Below are 23,919 nucleotides of genomic sequence, written 5' to 3'. Positions count from 1 at the left end.
CGACTGGGAGCAGAGCCTAGTGGGAAAGACAGTAGAACAGCAATGGCAGGAGTTTCTGGGAGTAATTGAGGACACAGTACAGAGGTTCATCCCAAAGAAAAGAAAGGTTATCAGAGGGGGGATTAGGCAGCCATGGCTGACAAAGGAAGTTAGGGAATGCATCAAAGCAAAAGAGAAAGCCTATAATGTGGCAAAGAGTAGTGGGAAGTCAGAAGATTGGGAAGGCTACAAAAACAAACAGTGGATAACAAAGAGAGAAATAAGGAAAGAGAGGATCAAATATGAAGGTAGGCTAGCCAGTAACATTAGGAATGATAGTAAAAGTTTCTTTAAATACATTAAAAACAAACGGGAGGCAAAAGTTGACATTGGGCCGTTCCAAAATGACGTTGGTAATTTTGTGATGGGAGACAAGGAAATAGCTGAGGAACTAAATAAGTACTTTGCGTCAGTCTTCATAGTAGAAGACATGAGTAATATCCCAACAATTCCGGAGAGTCAGGGGGCAGAGTTGAATATGGTAGCCATCACAAAGGAGAAAGTGCTAGAGAAACTAAGAGGTCTAAAAATTGATAAATCTCCGGACCCAGATGGACTACATCCTAGAGTTCGAAAGGAGATAGCTGAAGAAATAGTGGAGGCGTTAGTTATGATCTTTCAAAAGTCACTGGAGTCAGGGAAAGTCCCAGAGGATTGGAAAATCGCTGTTGTAACCCCCCTGTTCAAGAAGGGAACAAGGAAAAAGATGGAAAATTATAGGCCAATTAGCCTAACCTCAGTTGTTGGCAAGATTCTAGAATCCATTGTTAAGGATGAGATTTCTAAATTCTTGGAAGTGCAGGGTCAGATTAGGACAAGTCAGCATGGATTTAGTAAGGGGAGGTTGTGCCTGACAAACCTGTTAGAGTTCTTTGAAGAGATAACAAATAGGTTAGACCAAGGAGAGCCAATGGATGTTATCTATCTTGACTTCCAAAAGGCCTTTGATAAGGTGCCTCACGGGAGACTGCTGAGTAAAATAAGGGCCCATGGTATTCGAGGCAAGGTACTAACATGGATTGACGATTGGCTGTCAGGCAGAAAGCAGAGAGTTGGGATAAAAGGTTCTTTTTCGGAATGGCAACCGGTGACGAGTGGTGTCCCGCAGGGTTCAGTGTTGGGGCCACAGCTGTTCTCTTCATATATTAACGATCTAGATGACGGGACTGGGGGCATTCTGGCTAAGTTTGCCGATGATACAAAGATAGGTGGAGGGGCAGGTAGTATGGAGGAGGTGGGGAGGCTGCAGAAAGATTTAGACAGTTTAGGAGAGTGGTCCAAGAAATGGCTGATGAAATTCAACGTGGGCAAGTGCGAGGTCTTGCACTTTGGAAAAAAGAATAGAGGCGTGGACTATTTTCTAAACGGTGACAAAATTTATAATGCTGAAGTGCAAAGGGACTTGGGAGTCCTAGTCCAGGATTCTCTAAAGGTAAACTTGCAGGTTGAGTCCGTAATTAAGAAAGCAAATGCAATGTTGTCATTCATCTCAAGAGGCTTGGAATATAAAAGCAGGGATGTACTTCTGAAGCTTTAGAAAGCATTAGTTAGGCCCCATTTAGAATACTGTGAGCAATTTTGGGCCCCACACCTCAGGAAGGACATACTGGCACTGGAGCGGGTCCAGCGGAGATTCACACGGATGATCCCAGGAATGGTAGGCCTAACATACGATGAACGTCTGAGGATCCTGGGATTATATTCATTGGAGTTTAGGAGGTTGAGGGGAGATCTAATAGAAACTTACAAGATAATGAATGGCTTAGATAGGGTGGATGTAGGGAAGTTGTTTCCATTAGCAGGGGAGACTAGGACCCGGGGGCACAGCCTTGGAATAAAAGGGAGTCACTTTAGAACAGAGATGAGGAGAAATTTCTTCAGCCAGAGTGTGGTGGGTCTGTGGAATTCATTGCCACAGAGGGCGGTGGAGGCCGGGACGTTGAGTGTCTTTAAGACAGAAGTTGAAAAATTCTTGATTTCTCGAGGAATTAAGGGCTATGGAGAGAGAGCGGGTAAATGGAGTTGAAATCAGCCATGATTGAATGGTGGAGTGGACTCGATGGGCCGAATGGCCTTAGTTCCGCTCCTATGTCTTATGGTCTAAAATGGTAATTTGGTAATGGAGAACTGATTGTCTTTCTAAGGGGAAAGTCTTTTGCAATTACCCATTTGTAATAGCAATAACTAAATAAGCATCAAATCAAGTAGGAACAACTCTTTTAAAAGTGAGTACAGACAATTATGGGAAAAACACAGAGGTAAGGAAGAGAGATGCATCAAAATCGAGTCAGGCAAATGTGCACATTTTAAAACCAACTGGAGCTCACTTTTCTTTTTGGGAAGCATTTTTTAAAAATTAATTTTTACGGGATGCAGGCTTCACTGGCTAGGCCACCATTTGTTGCCTGTCCCAAATTGCCTGTCGAGAAGATGGTGGCGAGCTGCCTTCTACAACTGCTGCAGTCCATGTGCTGGACGTACACCCCACTGGGCTATTAGGGAGGGAGTTCCAGGTTTATGACCCAGCAATAGTGAAGGAACGGCGATATACTTTCAAGTCAGGATGGTGAGTGACAGGGAGGGGAACTTCCAGGCGGTGATGTTCCCATGTATCTGCTGTCCTTATCCTTCTAGATGGTAGTGGTTGTGGGTTTGGAACGTCATGTCTACGGAGCTTTGATGAGTTCCTGCAGTGCATCTTGTAGATGGTACACACTGCTACGACCGTGCGTGGGTGGTGGAGGGTGTGAATATTTGTGGAAGTGGTGCCATTTAAGTGGGCTGCTTTGTCTTGGATGGTGTCAAGTTTCTTGAGTGTTGCTGGAGCTGCACTCATCCAGGCAAGTGGGGAGTACTCCAGCCCACTCCGGACTTCTGCCTTGGAGCAATTGTTTAACCAGGAACCTTTGAGAGCAGTACTCAACACAATGTTTTGGGCATATATTGTGCAGCTTTGCACTGAATGGAACAACTTTCAATAGTAAAAATAAAACTGTGTTATAAGGTTTCAGAAAACTAAGTAATCAGATCATTATTTTGCAGTTTTATTATTTATGATCTTGCCAAGAAAGATTTGATCTTACTGTCTTAATGGATACAAAGAAAATAAGCTTTTCTTCCTCCAGGTATTTACCACTCAGATATGGTTCAGTTTGATTCTTATTACTAACCTCATTGTATCTTCTCTTCGGTATTTTAATAGAGCTTTTCCCCATCTCCACAAGTAGTACTAATCCCTCAATTGTGGGTAGAGTGTACTGATAATTTCGAAGATCCTGCAAAGAAGAATGTGAAAAATGTGAACATAAGTAGCAAACCAGTTTTGACCATAAGTACTTAATAAAATCAGCACAAACTTTCTGGAAACCAAATTGCTTCATCAGTAGTGTAGTTACGGATCTGAACTAGTGGCACAAATGTTGGACGTTTTTAACAATTTGTGCAATTGAAATTGATTTGGCCAGCCCAGTACAATATCTACAAGTTGTCACTAACCCAAACGGTTCACTGAATATTTTCTAAGGAAGGAAGCCTGCCACCTCTATCCAGGTTGACACGTGTCTCCGGTCCCACATTACGTGACAGCCTCAAAGCCCTCGGAAGTTAGCAAGTTGCAAAATTGTTAGGAAAATAATAAATTGGTAGAACCATTCAACAACAAATGGGTTAGATCTGGTGACCTTGGTAAATCCTCCGAAATAACAAAGTGCCTCAGACTAATCAAACAACATTCCAAGTCATACTCTTAGAATCATATCTACCAACCAACATGATAGATTCACCCTGAGAATATCTTAACACAGCAGCCCATAAGAGATGAGAGGATGGCAGTATATAGTTGGGTGGGAGTTGCCTGAAATTTCTGAACATTGATCTGAAGCAATGAGTTCAGAGTCAAACCCAAAAAACCTAATCAAAACTCATGATTTTGAAAACCTGTATAAATAAGCTCTCCTCTTTACCTGGTTTAATAACTTCATAACCGTTTTCTGGGTCACGGCGATGCGGAGCTAAGCCGCGCGCGTCGGCAGCTCCCGCAGAAACGGACTTTTGGGCCCGCTAACGGAGCCCCAACGGACCTTTATAAAAAATTTAAAAAACAACCCGTGGGGAAGAACGGAGGAAGTCCCCTACAGCCCTGCATGGACCGGACCCGCAGTGAAACGGCAAGGAAAGCGGCCCTGGAGCAGCGGGAGAAGAAAGAAGAAAAAAACAAAATGGCGGCGCCCATGGACAGAGAGGAGATGAAAGAGTTCATCAAGTGCTGCTTCGAGGAGCTGCGCAAGGAAATGGTGGCGCCTATACTGGCAATGGTGGAAAAGCTTGGAGCAACCCAGAAAGCCCAAGAGGTGAAGATTCAGGAGATCCAGGAAAAAGTGAGTGAGAACGGCGACGAGCTCGTGGGCCTGGCGGAGAGAGTGGAGCGGCACGAGGCGCTGCACAAGACGTGGGCGGGAAGACTCGAAGACCTGGAGAACAGATCAAGGAGAAACAACTTGAGGATCCTGGGTCTCCCAGAAGGAATGGAGGGGGCCGATGCCGCGGCATATGTGGGCACAATGATCAGGACGCTGATGGGTGTGGAGGCCCCCCCCCCCCGAGATTGCTGGAGCTGGATGGGGCGCACCGAGTGCTTGCGAGGAAGCCCAAGGCAAAAGAGCCGCCAATGGCGATGGTGGTGAGATTTCACCGGTTTACGGACAGAGAGAGGGTCCTGATCATTAAGCGGAGAGCGGGTTTCAACCGGGCCAAAGCGGTGCTGCACCGGAAGGGGGTGAAATTTGGAATGCTGCAGCCAGCGCGACTGTGGGTTACACATAATGGCCAACACCACTACTTCGAAACGCCCGAAGAGGCGTGGACCTTTATATTAGCTGAAAAATTGGACTCTAATTGAGGGTTTGTGTGGGAGGGGGGTGTTTGAGGGGTGAAGTATGATGTTTGTTGTACATAGGGGGTCAACCACGCGCAGGAAAGGATATATGGGCTGGGGGAGAGGGACAAGGCCATGACAGGAGCAGCGCCATGGGGAGCGGGGGAGGCTTTGGGAAGCGCGGCAAAAATAAAAATAAAAAGGGCGGGAAGGGGACAAAGGAATGTACATTGATTGGGAGAGACCCACACGGGGGGGTTAAAGGGTTGGCGGGGGAAGCCAGGGTCAGCAGGTGTCAGCTGACTTACGGGAGGGATATGGGGGGAGCAAAAAAGCTAGACGGGGATCTAGCGGGCGGGGGGGGGGGGGGGGGGGGGGAGGAAGGGGGAGAGGAGGGAGGTGGGGGGGGGGGGGGGGGGTGCTGCTGCACTGGCCGAAAGAGAACGGGACACAGAAGAGGTGGCTGGGACGGGGGTCCCCCAGCTGGGGGACTGGAGAGTGAGGGAGACGCGGACAAGGGACTGGCCCAGAAAAGGAGATGGATAGTCGGCGGGGGGGGTAGAGGGGTGGCAATTCTGGTGGGAAAGCATGTGTCATTTGAGGCCAAGACTATCGTAGCGGATAATGGAGGGAGATATGTGATGGTGAGCGGTAGGTTGCAAGGGACGTGGGTGGTGTTGGTAAATGTATACGCCCCGAACTGGGATGATGCTGGATTCATGAAGCGCATGTTGGGGCGCATTCCGGACCTGGAGATAGGAGGACTAATAATGGGAGGGGACTTCAATACGGTGCTGGACCCAGCACTGGACCGCTCCAGATCAAGGACGGGAAGGAGGCCGGCGGCGGCCAAGGTACTTAGGGGGTTTATGGATCAGATGGGGGGAGTAGACCCATGGAGGTTTGCAAGACCGCAGGCCAGGGAATTTTATTTTTTCTCCCACGTGCATAAGTCTTACTCCCGGATAGATTTCTTTGTTCTGGGCAGGGCGCTCATCCCGAGAGTGGGGGGGACGGAGTATTCGGCCATAGCCGTTTCGGACCATGCCCCGCACTGGGTGGAACTGGAGCTGGGAGAGGAGAGGGACCAACGCCCGCTGTGGCGACTGGATGTGGGACTGCTGGCCGATGAGGTGGTGTGTGGGAAGGTGAGGGGGTGCATTGAAAGGTACTTGGAGGCCAACGACAACGGGGAGGTGCGAGTGGGGGTGGTATGGGAGGCGATGAAGGCGGTGATCAGGGGAGAGCTGATCTCCATCAGGGCTCATAGGGAGAAGATAGAGGGAATGGAAAGGGAGAGGTTAGTGGGGGAGATCTTACGGGTGGACAGGAGATACGCAGAGGCCCCGGAGGAAAGATTACTTGGGGAAAGGCGACGGCTCCAGACGGAGTTTGACCTGCTGACCACGGGCAAGGCGGAGGCACAGTGGAGGAAGGCGCAAGGGGCGACTTACGAGTACGGGGAGAGGGCTAGTCAGATGCTGGCGCACCAGCTCCAAAAGAGGGCGGCAGCGAGGAAAATAGGGGGAATCAAAGATGGAAGATGGAAGGGGAGCCACGTTACGAAGTGCAACGAAAATAAATAAGGTATTTAAGGACTTTTATGAAGAGCTATACAGGTCCCAGCCCCCAGGGGGGGGGGGGAGGGGGGGGGGGGGGGATGAGGCGATTCCTGGACCAGCTGGGGTTCCCGAGGGTGGAGGAGCAGGAGGCGGTTGGTTTGGGGGCACCAATTGGGCTGGAGGAGTTGAATAAGGGTTTGGGGAGCATGCAGGCGGGGAAGGCCGCGGGGCCGGACGGGTTCCAGGTGGAATTCTACAGAAAATATGTGGACCTGCTGGCCCCGCTACTAGTGAGGACCTTCAACGAGGCAAGAGAGGAGGGAACCCTGCGACAATCTCCCTGATCCTAAAGCGAGACAAGGATCCACTGCAATGTGGATCGTACAGGCCGATTTCGCTCCTCAATGTGGATGCTAAGCTATTGGCGAAGGTACTGGCCACTAGGATTGAGGACTGTGTCCCGAGGGTGATACACGAGGACCAAATGGGATTTGTAAAGGGCAGGCAGTTAAATACCAATGTGCGGCGGCTCTTAAACGTGATAATGATGCCATCGGAGGAGGGAGAGGCGGAGATAGTGGCAGCTATGGACGCGGAAAAAGCCTTTGACCGAGTAGAGTGGGAGTACCTCTGGGAGGTATTGCGCAGCTTTGGGTTCGGGGGAGGGTTTATTAGATGGGTTAAGCTCCTTTACAGCGCCCCTGTGGCGAGCGTAGTGACAAACCGGCGGAGGTCAGAGTACTTTCGGCTGTACCGAGGGACGAGACAGGGGTGCCCCCTGTCCCCCCTGTTGTTTGCATTGGCGATCGAACCCTTGGCCATGTCACTTAGGGAGTCTCAGAAATGGAGGGGGATAGTCCGCGGGGGAGAGGAGCATCGGGTATCGCTATATGCGGATGACCTGCTGCTATACGTGGCGGACCCAATGGAGGGGATGGTGGAGGTCATGCAGACTCTGAAGGAGTTTGGAGAGTTTTCGGGCTACAAGCTTAATGTAGAGAAGAGTGAGCTTTTTGTACTACAGGCAGGGGACCAAGAAAGAGGGATAGGGGACCTGCCGCTGAGGAGGGCGGAGAGGAGTTTTCGGTATCGCCAGAAGTTGGGGGGCCCTACATAAATTGAATTTGACGAGGGTGGTGGAGCAAACGGAGGAGGATTTTAAAAGATGGGACATGCTCCCGCTCTCGTTGGCGGGTAGGGTGCAGTCGGTCAAAATGGTGGTCCTTCCGAGGTTTTTGTTTGTGTTTCAGTGCCTCCCCATCGTGATCACCAAGGGCTTTTTCAAGAGAGTAGGTAGGAGTATTATGGGGTATGTGTGGGCAAATAAGACCCCGAGGGTTAGGAGAGGGTTCTTGGAACGCAGCAGGGACCGAGGAGGGTTGGTTTTGCCAAACCTAGAGAGTTACTACTGGGCAGCAAATGTGGCGATGATCCGTAAGTGGGTTATGGAGGGAGAGGGGGCGGCATGGAAGAGGATGGAGATGGCGTCCTGCAAAGGAACGAGCCTGGGGGCGTTGGTAACGGCACCGCTGCCGCTCTCGCCGACAAAATACACCACAAGCCCGGTGGTGGCGGCAACATTAAAGATCTGGGGCCAGTGGAGAAGACACAGGGGTGCAATGGGAGCATCGGTGTGGTCCCCGCTCAGGGGTAACCACCGGTTTGTCCCGGGGAAGATGGACGGGGGGTTCCAATGCTGGCATCGGGCGGGGATAAGAAGAATGGGGGACCTGTTCATTGACGGGACATTTGCGAGTCTAGGGGCACTGGAGGAGAAATTTGAGTTACCCCCAGGAAATGCATTTAGATATATGCAGGTGAGGGCTTTTGTGAGGCAACAGGTGAGGGAATTTCCGTTGCTCCCGGCACAAGAAGTTCAAGATAGGGTGATCTCGGGGGTATGGGTCGGGGAGGGCAAGGTATCGGAAATATACCAAGAGATGAAAGAAGAGGGGGAAACGCTAGTAGAAGAACTGAAAGGTAAATGGGAGGAGGAGCTGGGGGAGGAGATTGAGGAAGGGCTATGGGCCGACGCCCTGGGTAGGGTTAATACCTCTTCCTCGTGTGCCAGGCTCAGTCTGATACAATTTAAGGTGGTTCACAGAGCGCATTTGACGAGGGCGAGGCTGAGTAGGTTCTTTGGGGTAGAGGATAGATGTGAAAGATGTTCAGGGAGCCCGGCGAACCATGTCCATATGTTTTGGTCATGCCCGGCATTGGAGGGGTTCTGGAGAGGAGTGGCGGGAGTCATATCCCAGGTGGTGAAAGTCCGGGTCAAGCCAAGCTGGGGGCGAGCAATATTTGGAGTAGTGGATGAGCCGGGAGTGCAGGAGGCGAAAGAGGCCGGAATTCTGGCCTTTGCGTCCCTAGTAGCCCGGCGAAGGGCCTTGCTACTGTGGAAGGAAGCGAAGCCCCCTAGCCTGGAGGCCTGGATTAATGACATAGCGGGGTTCATAAAATTGGAGAGAATTAAGTTTGCTTTGAGAGGGTCTGCACAGGGGTTTTACAGGCGGTGGCAACCGTTCCTAGATTATCTCGCGGAGCGTTAGAAGAAGGTCGATCAGCAGCAGCAGCAACTCTGGGGGGGGGGGGCACGAGAGACTGTCTGAGGGGATGGACGAGCGGGAGATAGCATGGAGGGTGGGGGGAAACGGTACGCGCGGCCAAGAGCCAGTGTATAAAGCTATGTAAATATACCATCTTGCCTTGTATATATCTTGCTCAGGGAGAATTTGCGTTATTTTGTTGCGGGGGGGGGTTATTGTTTGTAAGGGGGAAAAATTGTGTTGTTAAAAAACCTTAATAAAAATATTTTAAAAAAAATAATAATAACTTCATAACCGAAGCATCCCAGAACTTTTCAGCATCTGAGTAAATCTCTTCACTTGTAACTGAACCAATATCTCTCCTGAAATTGTTTACAAACTCAAAATAATCATAATCAAAAAGTGTTATGCTATCTGCAAATATTGGTAGTGTCCTCATAACCATGTCTAAAGAAACACATAAAACCATGTCTTATCTCTGGAAGGGATACACTATTATAGTCAAATCCCGATCAACCAAACAATAATAATCTTTATCTTTATTAGTGTCATAAGTAGGCTTACATTAACACTGCAATGAAGTTACTGTGAAAATCCCCTAGTCGCCACTCCGCCACCTGTTCGGGTACACAGTGGGAGAATTCAGAATGTCCAATTCATCTAACAAGCATGTCTTTCAGGACTTGTGGGAGGAAACTGGAGCACCCGGAGGAAACTCACGCAGACACAGGGAGAGCGTGCAAACTCCACACAGACAGTAAGCCAAGCCGGGAATCGAACCTGGGACCCTGGCACTGTGAAGCAACAATGCTAACCATTGTGCTACTGTGCCGCCCACAATCCCAGGGGATCAACCCACAAATATGTTAAGCGGAACTTTGTGATAGCCGAGGAAGTCCTATTTCCATCTGAATACATATCTATGCAACCGGAAATGCCAGCAAGTGCAGTCTATATTAAAGAAAGCAGATTCATATGCCAAATGAAAACACATTAAAGTAGCAAATGCGTGAATGTCCTCATTCAATTTGTTCACACTTTACAATGGCCTTCCCTTGTAAAAGCCTGGAGTTAATGAAAAATGTCAGGAGTTAGCACCAGCTTATTTTTTTTTTTTTTAGTTAGGGCATCATGATCGGCACAGGCTTGGAGTGTCGAAGGGCCTGTTCCTGTGCTGTACTTTTCTTTGCTCTATGCGTTATGGTTTCAGACATGCGTGATACAATTCATCATATAATCAATGCAGTCAAAAACATTTCAGTATTTTCGTGGTACAATGCAAAATCCTTCAGGATCCAGCCTGGGGTGCATCCATCCATCGGCATTGAGTGCACACAATTTTGAATTCCGGGCTTGTAAATATCAGAGGCAGGAATGAGCGAATTACTTTTAGAATATTTATCAAAGAGGAGGGGAGGGCTACGGAGGAAATACAGAAAATATAATATAAATCAGAACACTTACTGCTAGCAAATTCATGATGGTATGACCCGTTTCTCCAAAAAGTGCTTTACGGAATCGAACGCTCAATAAGGGACAAGGATAAACTGCAGATAAAAGGATGTATCAATTAACAATTTTGATGGCTAGAACATGAGACTAATTGAAAATAATTATTAATATGGCTGTTAATATATCATTGTTTACAAATATATTAAATTTGAAGAATCATTTTGGATGTTTCTCCTGATCCATCAGGCAACCTAAATAAAACTAGAAAATCCTGGAAAAACTCAGGTCTGGCAGCATCTGTGGAGAGAGAAACAGAGTTAACATTTGAGCCCGTATGACTTCTTCAGAGCTCTTCATCAAATAACAAAAATTCCAAGATGGCGCCGGAGCGAGGCGGCTTCTTGCAAGCTGTGCCCAACATACCCTCTAATTCCCTATGTACGGTATGCATTGTCTGTATAGCATGCAAGAAACAATACTTTTCACTGTACACCAATACATGCGACAATAATAAATCAAACCAAAATCAGTAGCTTGATCAGTGTTGAAATACAACACATTTATAGGCACACAGTGAGCGACACAAGATAGAACATATGACTTTGTAATAAAAAATAACTAGCTTAGGGGCAGCACGGTGGCGCAGTGGTTAGCATTTCTGCCTCACGGCGCCGAGGTCCCAGGTTCGATCCCGGCCCCAGGTCACTGTCCGTGTGGAGTTTGCACATTCACCCAATGTTTGTGTGGGTTTCGCCCCCACAATCCAAAGATGTGCAGGTTAGGTGGATTTGCCATGCTAAATTGCCCCTTAATTGGAAAAAATGAATTGGGTACTTAAATTTATTTTTTTAAAAGTAACTAGCTTAAAGTGGAAAAATGACCTCCTTCTGCACTGTAATGATTCTATAAATTTATCAATGATGGCATATGAGTTCTGAATGATATATTGTGGGTGTCGTTTTTTTCCATAGAAACAGATTAAAAACTGCAACTCCAGTGATATATTGGACTCTCACACACACCATGTAGTAAAAAAAAATCATCCAATGTAGTTAGACATTGCACTTGTAGCAATCAAGTTTCAGGGATATTTCCTACCCAGACTGAAGTGAAGTGGAGTTCAGCATCAGGTTTCAAGTAATTACAATTATTTTAGTGCACATTTAATTTCTGCTTGCATTATTTTATACAGCTACACATTCAGCTGACAAAATGGCACATAAAAGCACTGAAAGATAAAAACCAAGTGACATGAACCATTTTAATTCATTGTTTTTCTGTGGGTCTGTCATAACTGATTCAGCAAATCAGATGGTTAAGCTCTTCAAAAGTATCACACAAGGAACATAACATTTCACAGGATTTATGTCACAGAGGTTAAACTTTATTCTTGTGGTGAGAAACATCGGAAAATAAAGTCTGGAAAAGACTACAATAATTCTGGTTTGGCTGAAAAACTAATATACCCCCAAACACACATACCTAACTCCATGCCTCCTGGGGCAGCTCATTCTGCACAGCCCACCTCCTTCATATAGTTACATTTAAGCGTCTGCACAGAGGCAGACTTGATGGGCTGAATAATCTACTTCTGCTCCTATGTCTTATGGTCATTCTAGAGTTTGTGGCAATTACAAATATATTAATAGGTTCAGTTTACTTATTCCCTTTGAGTATTCCCTTCTCCAAAAAATATTTAGCTTCAACCTCCTGAGGTCACCGATGGCTTCAACAGCTATTTTTGCATTTCTGCCAAGGCCAATATTTCTTTGGCCATCTAAACTTTATAAATCAATCCTGGGTTCTGTTTGTATGCATTCCAATTCCCAAGATTTGTACTGTATTCCTTTAGCTACACAGCTCAGAATTTGGTTAGCATTCATTGCTGACTTCATATTGCTGATATTAGCAAGCTATTCACCAATAAATCCAAAATCGTTGCCCTTTTTCCCTGCATTTTTTCTTCTTCTGCAGCTTAGAGCCACTTTAGTTATATTTGTACAAATTTCCCTTCCCCAGTCTTATGGTCTTTTATTTTCAACCTGTCCAGATCCTTTTTTCTGTTCCTTCATACAAGATGCAAGCTCTTGCTGTTTGAACCCCCGTTCCAAATTTAACAGTCTGTACAAATTTGGTCAACTTTGTTTTTTGTCCCCTGCTCCCAATCAGGGTGCATTCCATAGCACCCAGGCACGGATATTTCTGATAGTTCAAAAGAGAACTGTCTTGTCAATGCAGTTATATTCAATCATGCTTTGCTTTCTCTGGTTAAGCCAATATTAATCCACCACAGAAGATTTCATCCTATTTCTACCTTGTTGACTGATAAAAGCCTTGTTGAAATCTCAATACTTGACAAACATGGAATTTGTTTCCCAAAAGGTCCATTATTTCCTTCAGTAAACCTGTTTGGCAAGACGTCATTCCCAGAAGTCCATATGACTCCTGCTTACTATGTAATACTTAATTAGCCCCCTTTCCAAGATGTCCTCCGAAATTTCACCCACTAATGATCTCACTGGTCTGTATATCCCTGGATTATCCAATGCCCCTAAAAGATGAATGTTCTATTATTGGCTTTGTAATCTTTGGGCACTATTTCTTTTTTGACTGATTTTCCAAATGTTAAAGGAAAACGTGTGTCCGATTTTATGTAACTTTCTGTGAAGTCCATTCACCACTACAATTTAATTCCTTTCATTACATCAATCGTGTCTCAATTTGGTGTTTTCTCGTTCCAATAATATAAAATACAATACCAGATCTGTTTCATCGGAGTTATATGTATAAGCCGAGATGGATACAAAACGTGAATATGTAGTCATTCGATGGAAACAAAGGGACAATGCATTGCAGTCATTAACCATCATATCAAATTCCAGGCATGTACATAAATATCATAATTACTTCACAAGTTATTTCCAAACAGGTAAAAACTCACCATTATATTCTGCGCCCAACCTTAGCATCAGCCGAATCGGAAACACTTTTGCCCAAGGTACTTCTAATTTCTGAATGAGGATCCCAAATAAAAATGGGCTACTTGGAAGTAGTACATCTGCCAATGACTGGACAGTGGGTACGATGAAGAGGAATCCACCATGATCTTTACTGCCCAGAAAATTTTCAGTGAAAGAGATATTTCCTAAATTTCCAACGGTTTTTCCTGTTTGACCAAAAATGAGCAAGCTTTGGTTTAAAGGGCTCAAAATAAGCAATGTTTACAACTTATACTTCTACTGCACCTGCTTTTTATAATAATTTATATAGCGAATGCAAAGTCCCTAAGCCAAGCAGTTTCTTCCGAACCTGCTCTGTGGCGTACGCTGAGTCTAGTGGATTGGATAATTTTCTATCATGTGGTGCATAGCCTGCTCTCTCCCATAGGCAGATAGGGGGCTGACACTAATGCTCCATCTATGGAGGTTGGCCAAGCAGGACTAAAGGATGGACCACTCTTGGAAGATTAAAAACAGGCAGCTGTTGGGTTGGGTTTGAGATCAGGCATTTGTTTGTTATGTTCAATGATGCCCATTCATTTGTCCAGGTGGAATTTGCGTTGAAGTCCTGTGTGGGAGGGTTTTTCCCAGATCGACCTTCTTGATGGGAGTCGTACCTTGGGTTGGGGTGAGTAGATCAGCATGGAGTGGCAGGTGGGGTCATTGCTACGTTTTGCAATCATTTTGTGGGTTATTGCAAGTCGGCAGCAATGTGGTGTAATGATGTTTGTCAGGACAGGAAGCCAAGGGAATGGTGTTGAGCGTAATAATACGCATAGTTACACAGTTGGGTTGAGTGTGGTGTGGGTGCACGCAAACAAGGGAACATGCAATGTAATAAAATACCCCACGGCATTTCACCGTATTATTAAGAAAAATATTGTACTGAGTCACGAGATATTAATTGGGTCAGATAATCAACTGTTTGGCCAAAAATGGGAGGTTTTAAGGAGCGTCTTACGGGACGATACCTAGGTGAAGAGGCAAGCAAGTGTAGGAGGGAATTCTAGAAGATAAGTACCAGGCAACTGGAAAGCAGTCACTAATGGTGCAGCAATTAAAATTTGGGCTGCTCAAGAAGCCAGAATTAATAAGCACAAGTATGAGATTTGTGGGGCTGGAGAAAATTACAGACTTAACCAGGGAAGAGGTCATGGAGGGATTTGAAAGAAGGATGAAAATTTTAAAGTCAAGATGTTGCTTGACCAGAGTTTAGGTCACCAAACACAGAGGTGATGGTTGAATGGAACTTGGTTGCCCATGCCTCAACTCGCACCCCATTTTTGGATGGCCTCACATTTACACAAGGGAGAATGTGGGAGACCAGGCAGATGTGCATTGGCATAGTCAAGTCCAAAGGTAGCAATGAAAGGGTTTCAGCAATGATGAGCTGAGACAAGGGTTGAGACAAGTTGAGCAATATCACTAAAGTGGAAAGAGACAGTCTTCGTGATGGTGCAAACATACAAATAGACTTAGGCTCAGAGTGCGGCAGCAAGATGGATGGAGTCAGCAGCTAGGAAATGAAATTTGTAGTGGCAACTAAAAGTAATGGCTCAAGTCTGAAAAATATTTATTCGGAGGAAATTTCTGGCTCATCCAGTATAGGATGCTAACTAAACAGCCTGATAATTTACCAGCCGTGGAAGAAGTTAAAGTTGGTGGGGAGTTTAAATTGGGTATTGGATGATATCGTCGAAAGGCAGCTTTTAAATGAGAAATAAGGAGCCAAGGATAGATTTTTGGCAGTCATCAGGGGCAGGACGAGAAGCCATCTCAAGTGATAGTGTGGCTACAATTAGATAAGAATGGAATCAAGCGAGGGCAGTCACAACCAGCTGGCTCACAGTGGAGAAGTGTTGGAGGAGTGTGGTCAATTGTGTCAAATGCTATAGGCAGGACAAGAAGGTTAAGAGGGATAGTTTACCTTTCTCCCAATCACATAGGGTAGCATTTGTGACTTAGAAAGAGCCATCTTGGTATTGTGGCTGGGTGGAAATCTGATTGGACGAAAAAGACTGTCATCCTTCCCACCAAATGGGTGAAAAGAAATGTTTCCTCATTTCCACTCTAATCATGCAACCAAATACTTTAAATCTATGCCCTCTGGTTTTTTTTCCCCTCTACCAAGTTAAATAGATCCCAACGATTATGTCATGACACAACCTTATCCTATAAAAACTTTTGAGGCAGTTCCTATTTTCTCCAACTGAACTGCAGTCCAGCAAAAAGCCTTTTATCACTGAAACCTTCTAAAAACACTTCAAACCACCATTTAATAATAATAATAATAATCTTTATTGTCACACATAGGCTTACATTAACACTGCAATGCAGTTACTGTGAAAAGCCCCTAGTCAGCACACTCCCCGCCTGGTCGGGTACACAGAGGGAGAATTCAGAATGTCCAAATTAGCTAACAGCACGTCTTTCGGGACTTGTGGGAGGAAATCGGGGCACCCGGAGGAAACCCACGCAGACACGGGGTGAATGTGCAGACGCCGCACAGTTACCCAAGCCGGAAATCAAACCTGGGACCCTAGTGTTGTGAAGCAACAATGCTAACCACTGGTGCTACCGTGCGCTCTGGAATTTCCATTAATACAAGTTTATAATAAAAGCTTTTCCACCAATTGGTTGCATATCAAAAACAATTTTAAAAAGTGCTTTCCATTAAAGATTTCAATCCTTTTGTTTTTTTTCTACATAGGCCAGTGTTGAGAACACAAACTCACACAGGTAGATTGTAGGAGTAGGTTTATCACAATCTGAAATGGATGGGTATTCTCATCCTGCGAGCAACCAAAATGTGTCCACGGGTATCTGCAAATTTCAGTTTCAGTGCACGATCCATCCTGAGATCTGAATTCCTTGTATTTTTTAATGACAATTTCTTTGATGATTCAAAAGAACAAAGAACAAAGAAATGTACAGCACAGGAACAGGCCCTTCGGCCCTCCAAGCCCGTGCCGACCATGCTGCCCGACTAAACTACAATCTTCTACACTTCCTGGGTCCGTATCCCTCTATTCCCATCCTATTCATGTATTTGTCAAGATGCCCCTAAAATGTCCCTTTCGTCCCTGCTTCCACCACCTCCTCCGGTAGCGAGTTCCAGGCACCCACTACCCTCTGCGTAAAAAACTTGCCTCGTACATCTACTCTAAACCTTGCCCCTCTCACCTTAAACCTATGCCCCCTAGTAATTGACCCCTCTACCCTGGGGAAAAGCCTCTGACTCTGTCTATGCCCCTCATAATTTTGTAGACCTCTTATCAGGTCTCCCCTCAACCTCCTTCGTTCCAGTGAGAACAAACCGAGTTTATTCAACCGCTCCTCATAGCTAATGCCCTCCATACCAGGCAACATTCTGGTAAATCTCTTCTGCACCCTCTCTAAAGCCTCCACATCCTTCTGGTAGTGTGGCGACCAGAATTGAACACTATACTCCAAGTGTGGCCTAACTAAGGTTCTATACAGCTGCAACATGACTTGCCAATTCTTATACTCAATGCCCCGGCCAATGAAGGCAAGCATGCCATATGCCTTCTTGACTACCTTCTCCACCTGTGTTGCCCCTTTCAATGACCTGTGGACCTGTACTCCTAGATCTCTTTGACTTTCAATACTCTTGAGGGTTCTACCATTCACTGTATATTCCCTACCTGCATTAGACCTTCCAAAATGCATTACCTCACATTTGTCCGGATTAAACTCCATCTGCCATCTCTCCGCCCAAGTCTCCAGACAATCTAAATCCTGCTGTATCCTCCGACAGTCCTCATCGCTATCCGCAATTCCACCAACCTTTGTGTCGTCTGCAAACTTACTAATCAGACCAGTTACATTTTCCTCCAAATCATTTATATACACTACAAACAGCAAAGGTCCCAGCACTGATCCCTGTGGAACACCACTGGTCACAGCACTCCATTTAGAAAAGCATCCCTCCATTGCTACACTCTGCCTTCTATGGCCTAGCCAGTTCTGTATCCACCTTGCCAGCTCACCCCTGATCCCGTGTGACTTCACCTTTTGTACTAGTCTACCATGAGGGACCTTGTCAAAGGCCTTACTGAAGTCCATATAGACAACATCCACTGCCCTACCTGCATCAATCATCTTAGTGACCTCCTCGAAAAACTCTATCAAGTTAGTGAGACACGACCTCCCCTTCACAAAACCGTGCTGCCTCTCACTAATAAGAAAGTGAACTAAATGGATTATCTATCCAGTCAAAGTCTTCCCATACTCATATGGGGAAGTAGCATTAAAACTTCTCTTGCAGTGTTTAAAGAAGTGTGGAGATGAGGTGGAATGTGGTTTTGCCAGCAGGATTTGCTTTGAACATTTCAATTGACCCATTTGCCAGATTTTCCTGTGAAAGGGTCAGTTTTGATCTGAAGCCTTGAAGTCCATCTTCAGAGAGAAATACTTGCTAATTACTTACCTGTGATATCACACAGGCGTGTTCGCACAATCTTGTAGGGCTGCTGCAGCTTATCTCCCAGCTCTCCGGCCTTGGTCTGTTCCTTCCCCATGATCTAAACACCCACGCTCCACTGTATGCAGCTACACCTTACTCACGAGCCTTTGGCTTTCCCATCATGGAAGCTTCTCCGTCAGTGCAGATACTTGCACTTGTTCCAGTTAAGATTGCTTCTCTCCAGATAAACAGCTGTGACACGAAAGATTGCCTCTCCGGTCACACGACAAGGCAATTCTTTGTCAAAGAATTAATTTTGTTTGATAGAAACCCCATCAACATACCTGATATTGACTAAGAGCCAACAGTGCCTGTAAATATTTGTGGAGTCAATCTGCAGGGAAAATTTTATACTCATTTTTAATTTCTGTTGAAGCACCTGTTCTATATCAACTAGCAATTTGTCAATGCACATGATAAATGTAAAAAAATCAAAACCAGGCATGTGTGGGCTGTTCCCGGCCAGTGTATACAAAGTTGGGATTACCAACATTAAAAAAATCCAAACCATGCAACGTTTTCCCGGCTAGCGCATGCGCGGGAGTCCAGAGGTGTCGGGACTTGGAGATGCCAACCACAGAACTCCAACCACAGAGATGACAGTACGAAGTCTTACAACACCAGGTTAAAGTCCAACAGGTTTGTTTCGATGTCACTAGCTTTCGGAGCGCTGCTCCTTCCTCAGGTGAATGAAGAGGTATGTTCCAGAAACACATATATAGACAAATTCAAAGATGCCAAACAATGCTTGGAATGCGACCATTAGCAGGTGATTAAATCTTTACAGATTCAGAGATGGGGTAACCCCAGGTTAAAGAGGTGTGAATTACATCAAGCCAGGACAGTTGGTAGGATTTCGCAGGCCAGATGGTGGGGGATGAATGTAATGCGACATGAATCCCAGGTCCCTGTTGAGGCCGCACTCGTGTGCGGAACTTGGCTATAAGTTTCTGCTCGGCGATTCTGCGTTGTTGTGCGTCCTGAAGGCCGCCTTGGAGAACGCTTACCCAGAGATCAGAGGCTGAACGCCCTTGACTGCTGAAGTGTTCTCCGACTGGAAGGGAACATTCCTGCCTGGTGATTGTTGCACGATGTCCGTTCATTCGTTGTCGCAGTGTCTGCATGGTCTCGCCAATGTACCACGCTTCGGGACATCCTTTCCTGCAGCGTATGAGGTAGACAATGTTGGCCGAGACGCACAGAGATGACGGCAGAGGTTAGATTTACATTAATTTTTAATCAGTTCCAATCGTATTTTGTGGCTAACCAGTGTGCGCAAGTAGTTTATGCAGCACCCTTCATGAGGAAGATTCACTAGCAGACATCCTTGGGATCAAAGAATGGGAAACACAGGAAGTCAATACCAAGTTCCTTGTGACAAACTCTATCTGTCAAATGGCAGGTTTTGAACGGTCATGCTAATAGCAGTTCAGGACAGGCAAGGCCCTTGTGCAGCCAACCTCCACTGCCAGGTCTTAGTACAAACTCTTTATGCACTTGTGGAAAGCCAAATAATACCGTACATTACCGAGGACAGTCCTGTCTACAGACTAAGTGGCAGACTAATTGCAAGCTCAGCAAATGAGATTATCACTTTGCTTTGGGGATTTACATTTGTTATATAAATAAAACAAAAATATTAATTCCTCAACCTCCTCTGTGCCAAGGAAAACAACCAAATATACCCAATCTTTCCTCAGAGCCATAATTTCCATTTCTGCGAACATCCACATATGCCTCCGCTGCATCATTTCCTATTCAATCATGTCTTTCCTGCAATGCGGTGACCAGAACTGTATGTAGTACTCATGTTGTGATCCAACCAGTGTCACATAAAGTTCCAACATAAACTATCCAATTTATAATCTATACATTGGCTGAAGGAAAACATGCCAAATGCCTTCTTAACCACCTTGCCTGGCTGAGTGCAGCCCCAACAACACTCAAGAAGCTCACACCATCCACTGCAGCAGTCCACTTGATTGCTATCCGTTCCGCAAACATTCAATCCCTCCACGACCGACAAACCATGACAGCCATGAGTCCCACCTTGAAGATGCATTGCAGGAACATGTAAAGGTTCTATTGGCAGCACCTTCCAAACACTCGACCACTACCACAAGGACAAGAGCAGCAGATACGTTGAAACCCCACCACCTGGAGGTTCCCCTCCAAGTCACTCACCATCCCGACTTAGAAATATATCACTGCTCCTTCAGTGTCGCTGGGTGAAGATCCTGGAACTCCCTCCCTAACAGCACAGTGGGTGTACCCATACCTTAGGGACTGCAGTGGTTCAAGAAGGCAACTCATCACCTTCTGAAAGGCAACTAGAGATGGGTAATAAATGCTGGCCTAGCCAGTGACCCCCATATCCCATCAGTCAATAAAAAGAAAATACTTGCCCAGCTACCTTTAAGGATGAGACATTTACTCCAAGATCCCTCTGTTCCTCCACATAACTCAGTATCCCTGTCTTGTTAAAATTCCCAAAATGCATCATCTCACATTTCTCTGGAATTAATTCAATTTTCTACTTTTCTGCCCACTTGACCAGACCATCTATATCTTTGTGCAGTCTAAAACTTTCCTCTTCACTGTGACCCACAGAACCAATTTGAGTACCATCTGCATACTGCTTTGACATGCCCCCTACATTTGAGTCTAAAATCATTAATATAAAGTCCTTATTGTTGGAGGTGAAGGTGGAGAAGACAGCGAAAGACGGCTTAGAGTGGAGAAGTTGTTGGGAGTTATCTTTGCATTGCAGGATGATTCTGGAGTAGTGAGCCATTTTAGCATGGATAGCTAAGCTAATTATCTACCATTTTCTTTCAACTCTGCATCCTTTGGATTTTGAAAGCAGATGAGGGCTAAATCGAGAGAGCAGGATGAGCGAGAGAACAAAATATGCAAAAACACATTTCTTCAAAAGATTTTAACTTGCTACTTTAAAACTGGGAATACAGAAGTTAATTTATTTAAAATCGAACATTCATATTCTCTGAACTAAGTTATTTTCACATTAACTTCTCCACACTCTCCTGTTTGTTACAGAAGCTCCATAATAAGTACATTTTTCAAATTAAGTTAGCTAGAAATATCACTTATAAAATCCAATGACCAGGTAAAAATGGTGTCTACATTATAGTTTGATACAGGCATTTATGCTCTGATTATTTCTATAATAGAGCATTGTAGTCATACCTTTAGTTGCATCCTGGTAAAGTGTAATAAAAAAATTAAAGATGTCTTTGGGAATTGTATTTTCATCAGGCAAACACAACAAGAGAATGACAACTTCTTCCTGGCCCACACCATGTAATCCATTGGATGTAAAGCACCAGCATTTATTTGCAGCATCTAGGGATCAGAGATAAGGAAAGAAATGCTATATGTGTGAGAAAACGGAGTTCATGAATCAAGTTGGAATACCTTTCTGATAAATTAATATAAATATATTGTAAATTTAGAGACTTAGAAAAATAATTTATATTGAAACATTGTCAGCTGAAGATAGATGTCAGAAAGAAGCACTGGGTGAAAACTGAGACAAGGTAAGCTATGTCGGTGTAGTAGGAAATGTCTTAAGGTCAGTACCAGTATTGCTGCTTGTCACATTGTGAATCAATGATCCGACGTTAAGATAGATTTTCAATTATTAAAAGTGTGTTGATGACAGCAAGATGGTGGGGCTACAAAGAATCAAAGCAAAATAATTAGGTGCCAAGGGATCTAAATTTGTTTCTTTTAAAAGTTGTTGGGGTATGGGCTATGCTGGTATTATGGTATTTGTGCCTCAGTGACCCAAGGAGGGCTAAATGTAATTGCTTTCATCGTTCCAATGTTTAATTGGAGGAAATTACAGGTGATCAAAGAACACATGTCAGATCCGATCGTTGTGGAACCCCAGAGATAACAGTGCAGAGTGAGAGACGGCACTGCTGCAGACTTTCTAGTTACAATCAGTGTGGTAGGAAAGAGTGGAGGCAAGCAACAGTAACCCCACTATGCTGGACAACGAAGGATGATAGTATGGTCGATCATGTCAAAAATAATGCAACCTGGTCACAATGGAAGTCATGCCTGAACTTGGTTAGGGCCCTTTCATTTGGAAAGAGTAAAGACCTGATTGGGGAGTTCAGAATTTTTAGATAAGATCGACAGATTTGAGTGGTCAAACATTCAAAGAGAAAGTGAGGTGGTTGAAGATAAGGTGATCATTTGATAGTTTGAACAGGTCAGAAATAGTCAAGGGCCATTTTTTTGAGCAGCAGCTGATGACTGTGGCTTTGAAAGTACTGGGAAATATTAGTTGGCATTTAATAATAATAATAATAATCTTTATTGGCACAAGTAGGCTTACATTAACACTGCAATGAAGTTACTGTGAAAAGCCCCTAGTCCCCACATTCTGGCGCCTCATCGGGTACACAGAGGGAAAATTCAGAATGTCCAGTTCACCTAACAGCACGTCTTTCGGGACTTGTAGGAGGAAGCCCACGCAGACACAGGGAGAACATGCAGACTCCGCACAGACAGTGACTCAAGCCGGGAATCGAACCTGGGACCCTGGCGCTGTGAAGCAATAGTGCTAACCACTGCTACCTGCTGCCCTTTTAGACAGTTAAGATCGTAGCCAGTAGGGAAGTTCGTTGGTCTGGTTTAGTATGAATGGGATCAAGTGAACAGGTGACAGCTTCCATGTACCAATTTATTCAGAAAAAGCATGAGGGAAATGGGTGAGAAATGTGGAGACATTGTTTCGAGGAGAACCCAAGAGGGATCCAACAGAAGCAGCTGAACGGATGATTGGAATCTCAGCAGTGAAGAAGTCCATTAGTCCCTGTACTCGTCATTGGAGGCAAGGATGGCAGGGACAGGAGTTTCAGGAGGCAGTTAGTGCAGAAAAGTTCATCCTGGATCTCCATGATGATCCTGGCGTAATGAATGGCATGGCAGAAGAGGGAAAGGTTTGACAGCACTTGATGTGACCCAGCCAAATTGTTTAACTGATAGCCGGTTGTGCTGCACATTACCTTACATTTGTACCCTTATGCCCGATGGCCAAACAAGTGATGTGAGCCAGCAAAAACGTTGCAGGGCCAAGAGCATCACAGAGGGATGTGTGTGTGAAATAACAGATTGATGGCCACAGATACATTGTGGTGAATGGAGAGATAAAGGTTACACAGGTGGTAATTTGACTGTGCAGTTATTAGCTGGGCACAGAGGAAGTGGAACTGGAAGGTTTAAGGGGTTTGGTCAGATTTACAGTAAGTGGCCAGAAATGATCTTGTCAGTAATCTGTTGCCATAGGAGATGGCAAGATTGAGAGTGGCTATGACTACGGTTAAGAAAGATCATATGAAAAAGTAAATTTAAAGAGTATTGAGAGACAGTCAATTCAGGTGAAAGATTTGTTCAGCTAGAGGATCAACACCAACCCAGATTTATTAGGTCTAATGTCCCATTTCCTATGGGGAAGGCAGTGAACATTGTGATATTGTGAAGGAGGTTGAGGGGAGACCTGATAGAGGTATACAAAATTATGAGGGGCATAGACAGAGTGGATAGTCAGAGGCTTTTCCCCAGGGTAGAGGGGTCAATTACTAGGGGGCATAGGTTTAAGGTGAGAGGGGCAAGGTTTAGAGTAGATGTACGAGGCAAGTTTTTTACGCAGAGGGTAGTGGGTGCCTGGAACCCGCTACCGGAGGAGGTAGTGGAAGCAGGGACGATAGGGACATTTAAGGGGCATCTTGACAAATATATGAATAGGATGGGAATAGAAGGATACGGACCCAGGAAGTGTAGAAGATTGTAGTTTAGTCGGGCAGCATGGTCGGCATGGGCTTGGAGGGCCGAAGGGCCTGTTCCTGTGCTGTACATTTCTTTGTTCTTTGATATTGGCTAGCTAAAGCATTTTGGTAAGGGCAGGTAATTCTGCCTAGAATATAAAGAG

At 45.3% G+C, this 23,919-nt stretch overlaps 1 protein-coding gene across 8 annotated transcripts in view; it reads right to left on the bottom strand.

Moving 5' to 3' along the window:
• Positions 1 to 23,919, bottom strand: part of zfyve16 (zinc finger, FYVE domain containing 16) — a 178,345-nt gene that overhangs the window by 52,141 nt on the left and 102,285 nt on the right. For all 8 annotated transcript variants that reach the window (XR_011949038.1, XM_072516164.1, XM_072516163.1 and 5 more), the window contains 4 exons: positions 21,165 to 21,320; positions 13,414 to 13,638; positions 10,485 to 10,567; positions 3,210 to 3,314 (listed from right to left, as the gene is read on the bottom strand). Coding sequence is in view for 7 of the 8 variants with exons in the window: in XM_072516164.1 (XP_072372265.1) it covers positions 3,210 to 3,314; positions 10,485 to 10,567; positions 13,414 to 13,638; positions 21,165 to 21,320 (569 nt within the window). In the remaining variant the exon portion in view is untranslated. The remainder of the gene's footprint in view (positions 1 to 3,209; positions 3,315 to 10,484; positions 10,568 to 13,413; positions 13,639 to 21,164; positions 21,321 to 23,919) is intronic.

This window comes from Scyliorhinus torazame, chromosome 9 (assembly GCF_047496885.1).
Source record: "Scyliorhinus torazame isolate Kashiwa2021f chromosome 9, sScyTor2.1, whole genome shotgun sequence".
Classification (NCBI taxonomy): Eukaryota; Metazoa; Chordata; class Chondrichthyes; order Carcharhiniformes; family Scyliorhinidae; genus Scyliorhinus; species Scyliorhinus torazame.
Note: the sequence above shows the minus strand (reverse complement) of the source record. Positions and strands in the feature narration are given on the sequence as shown.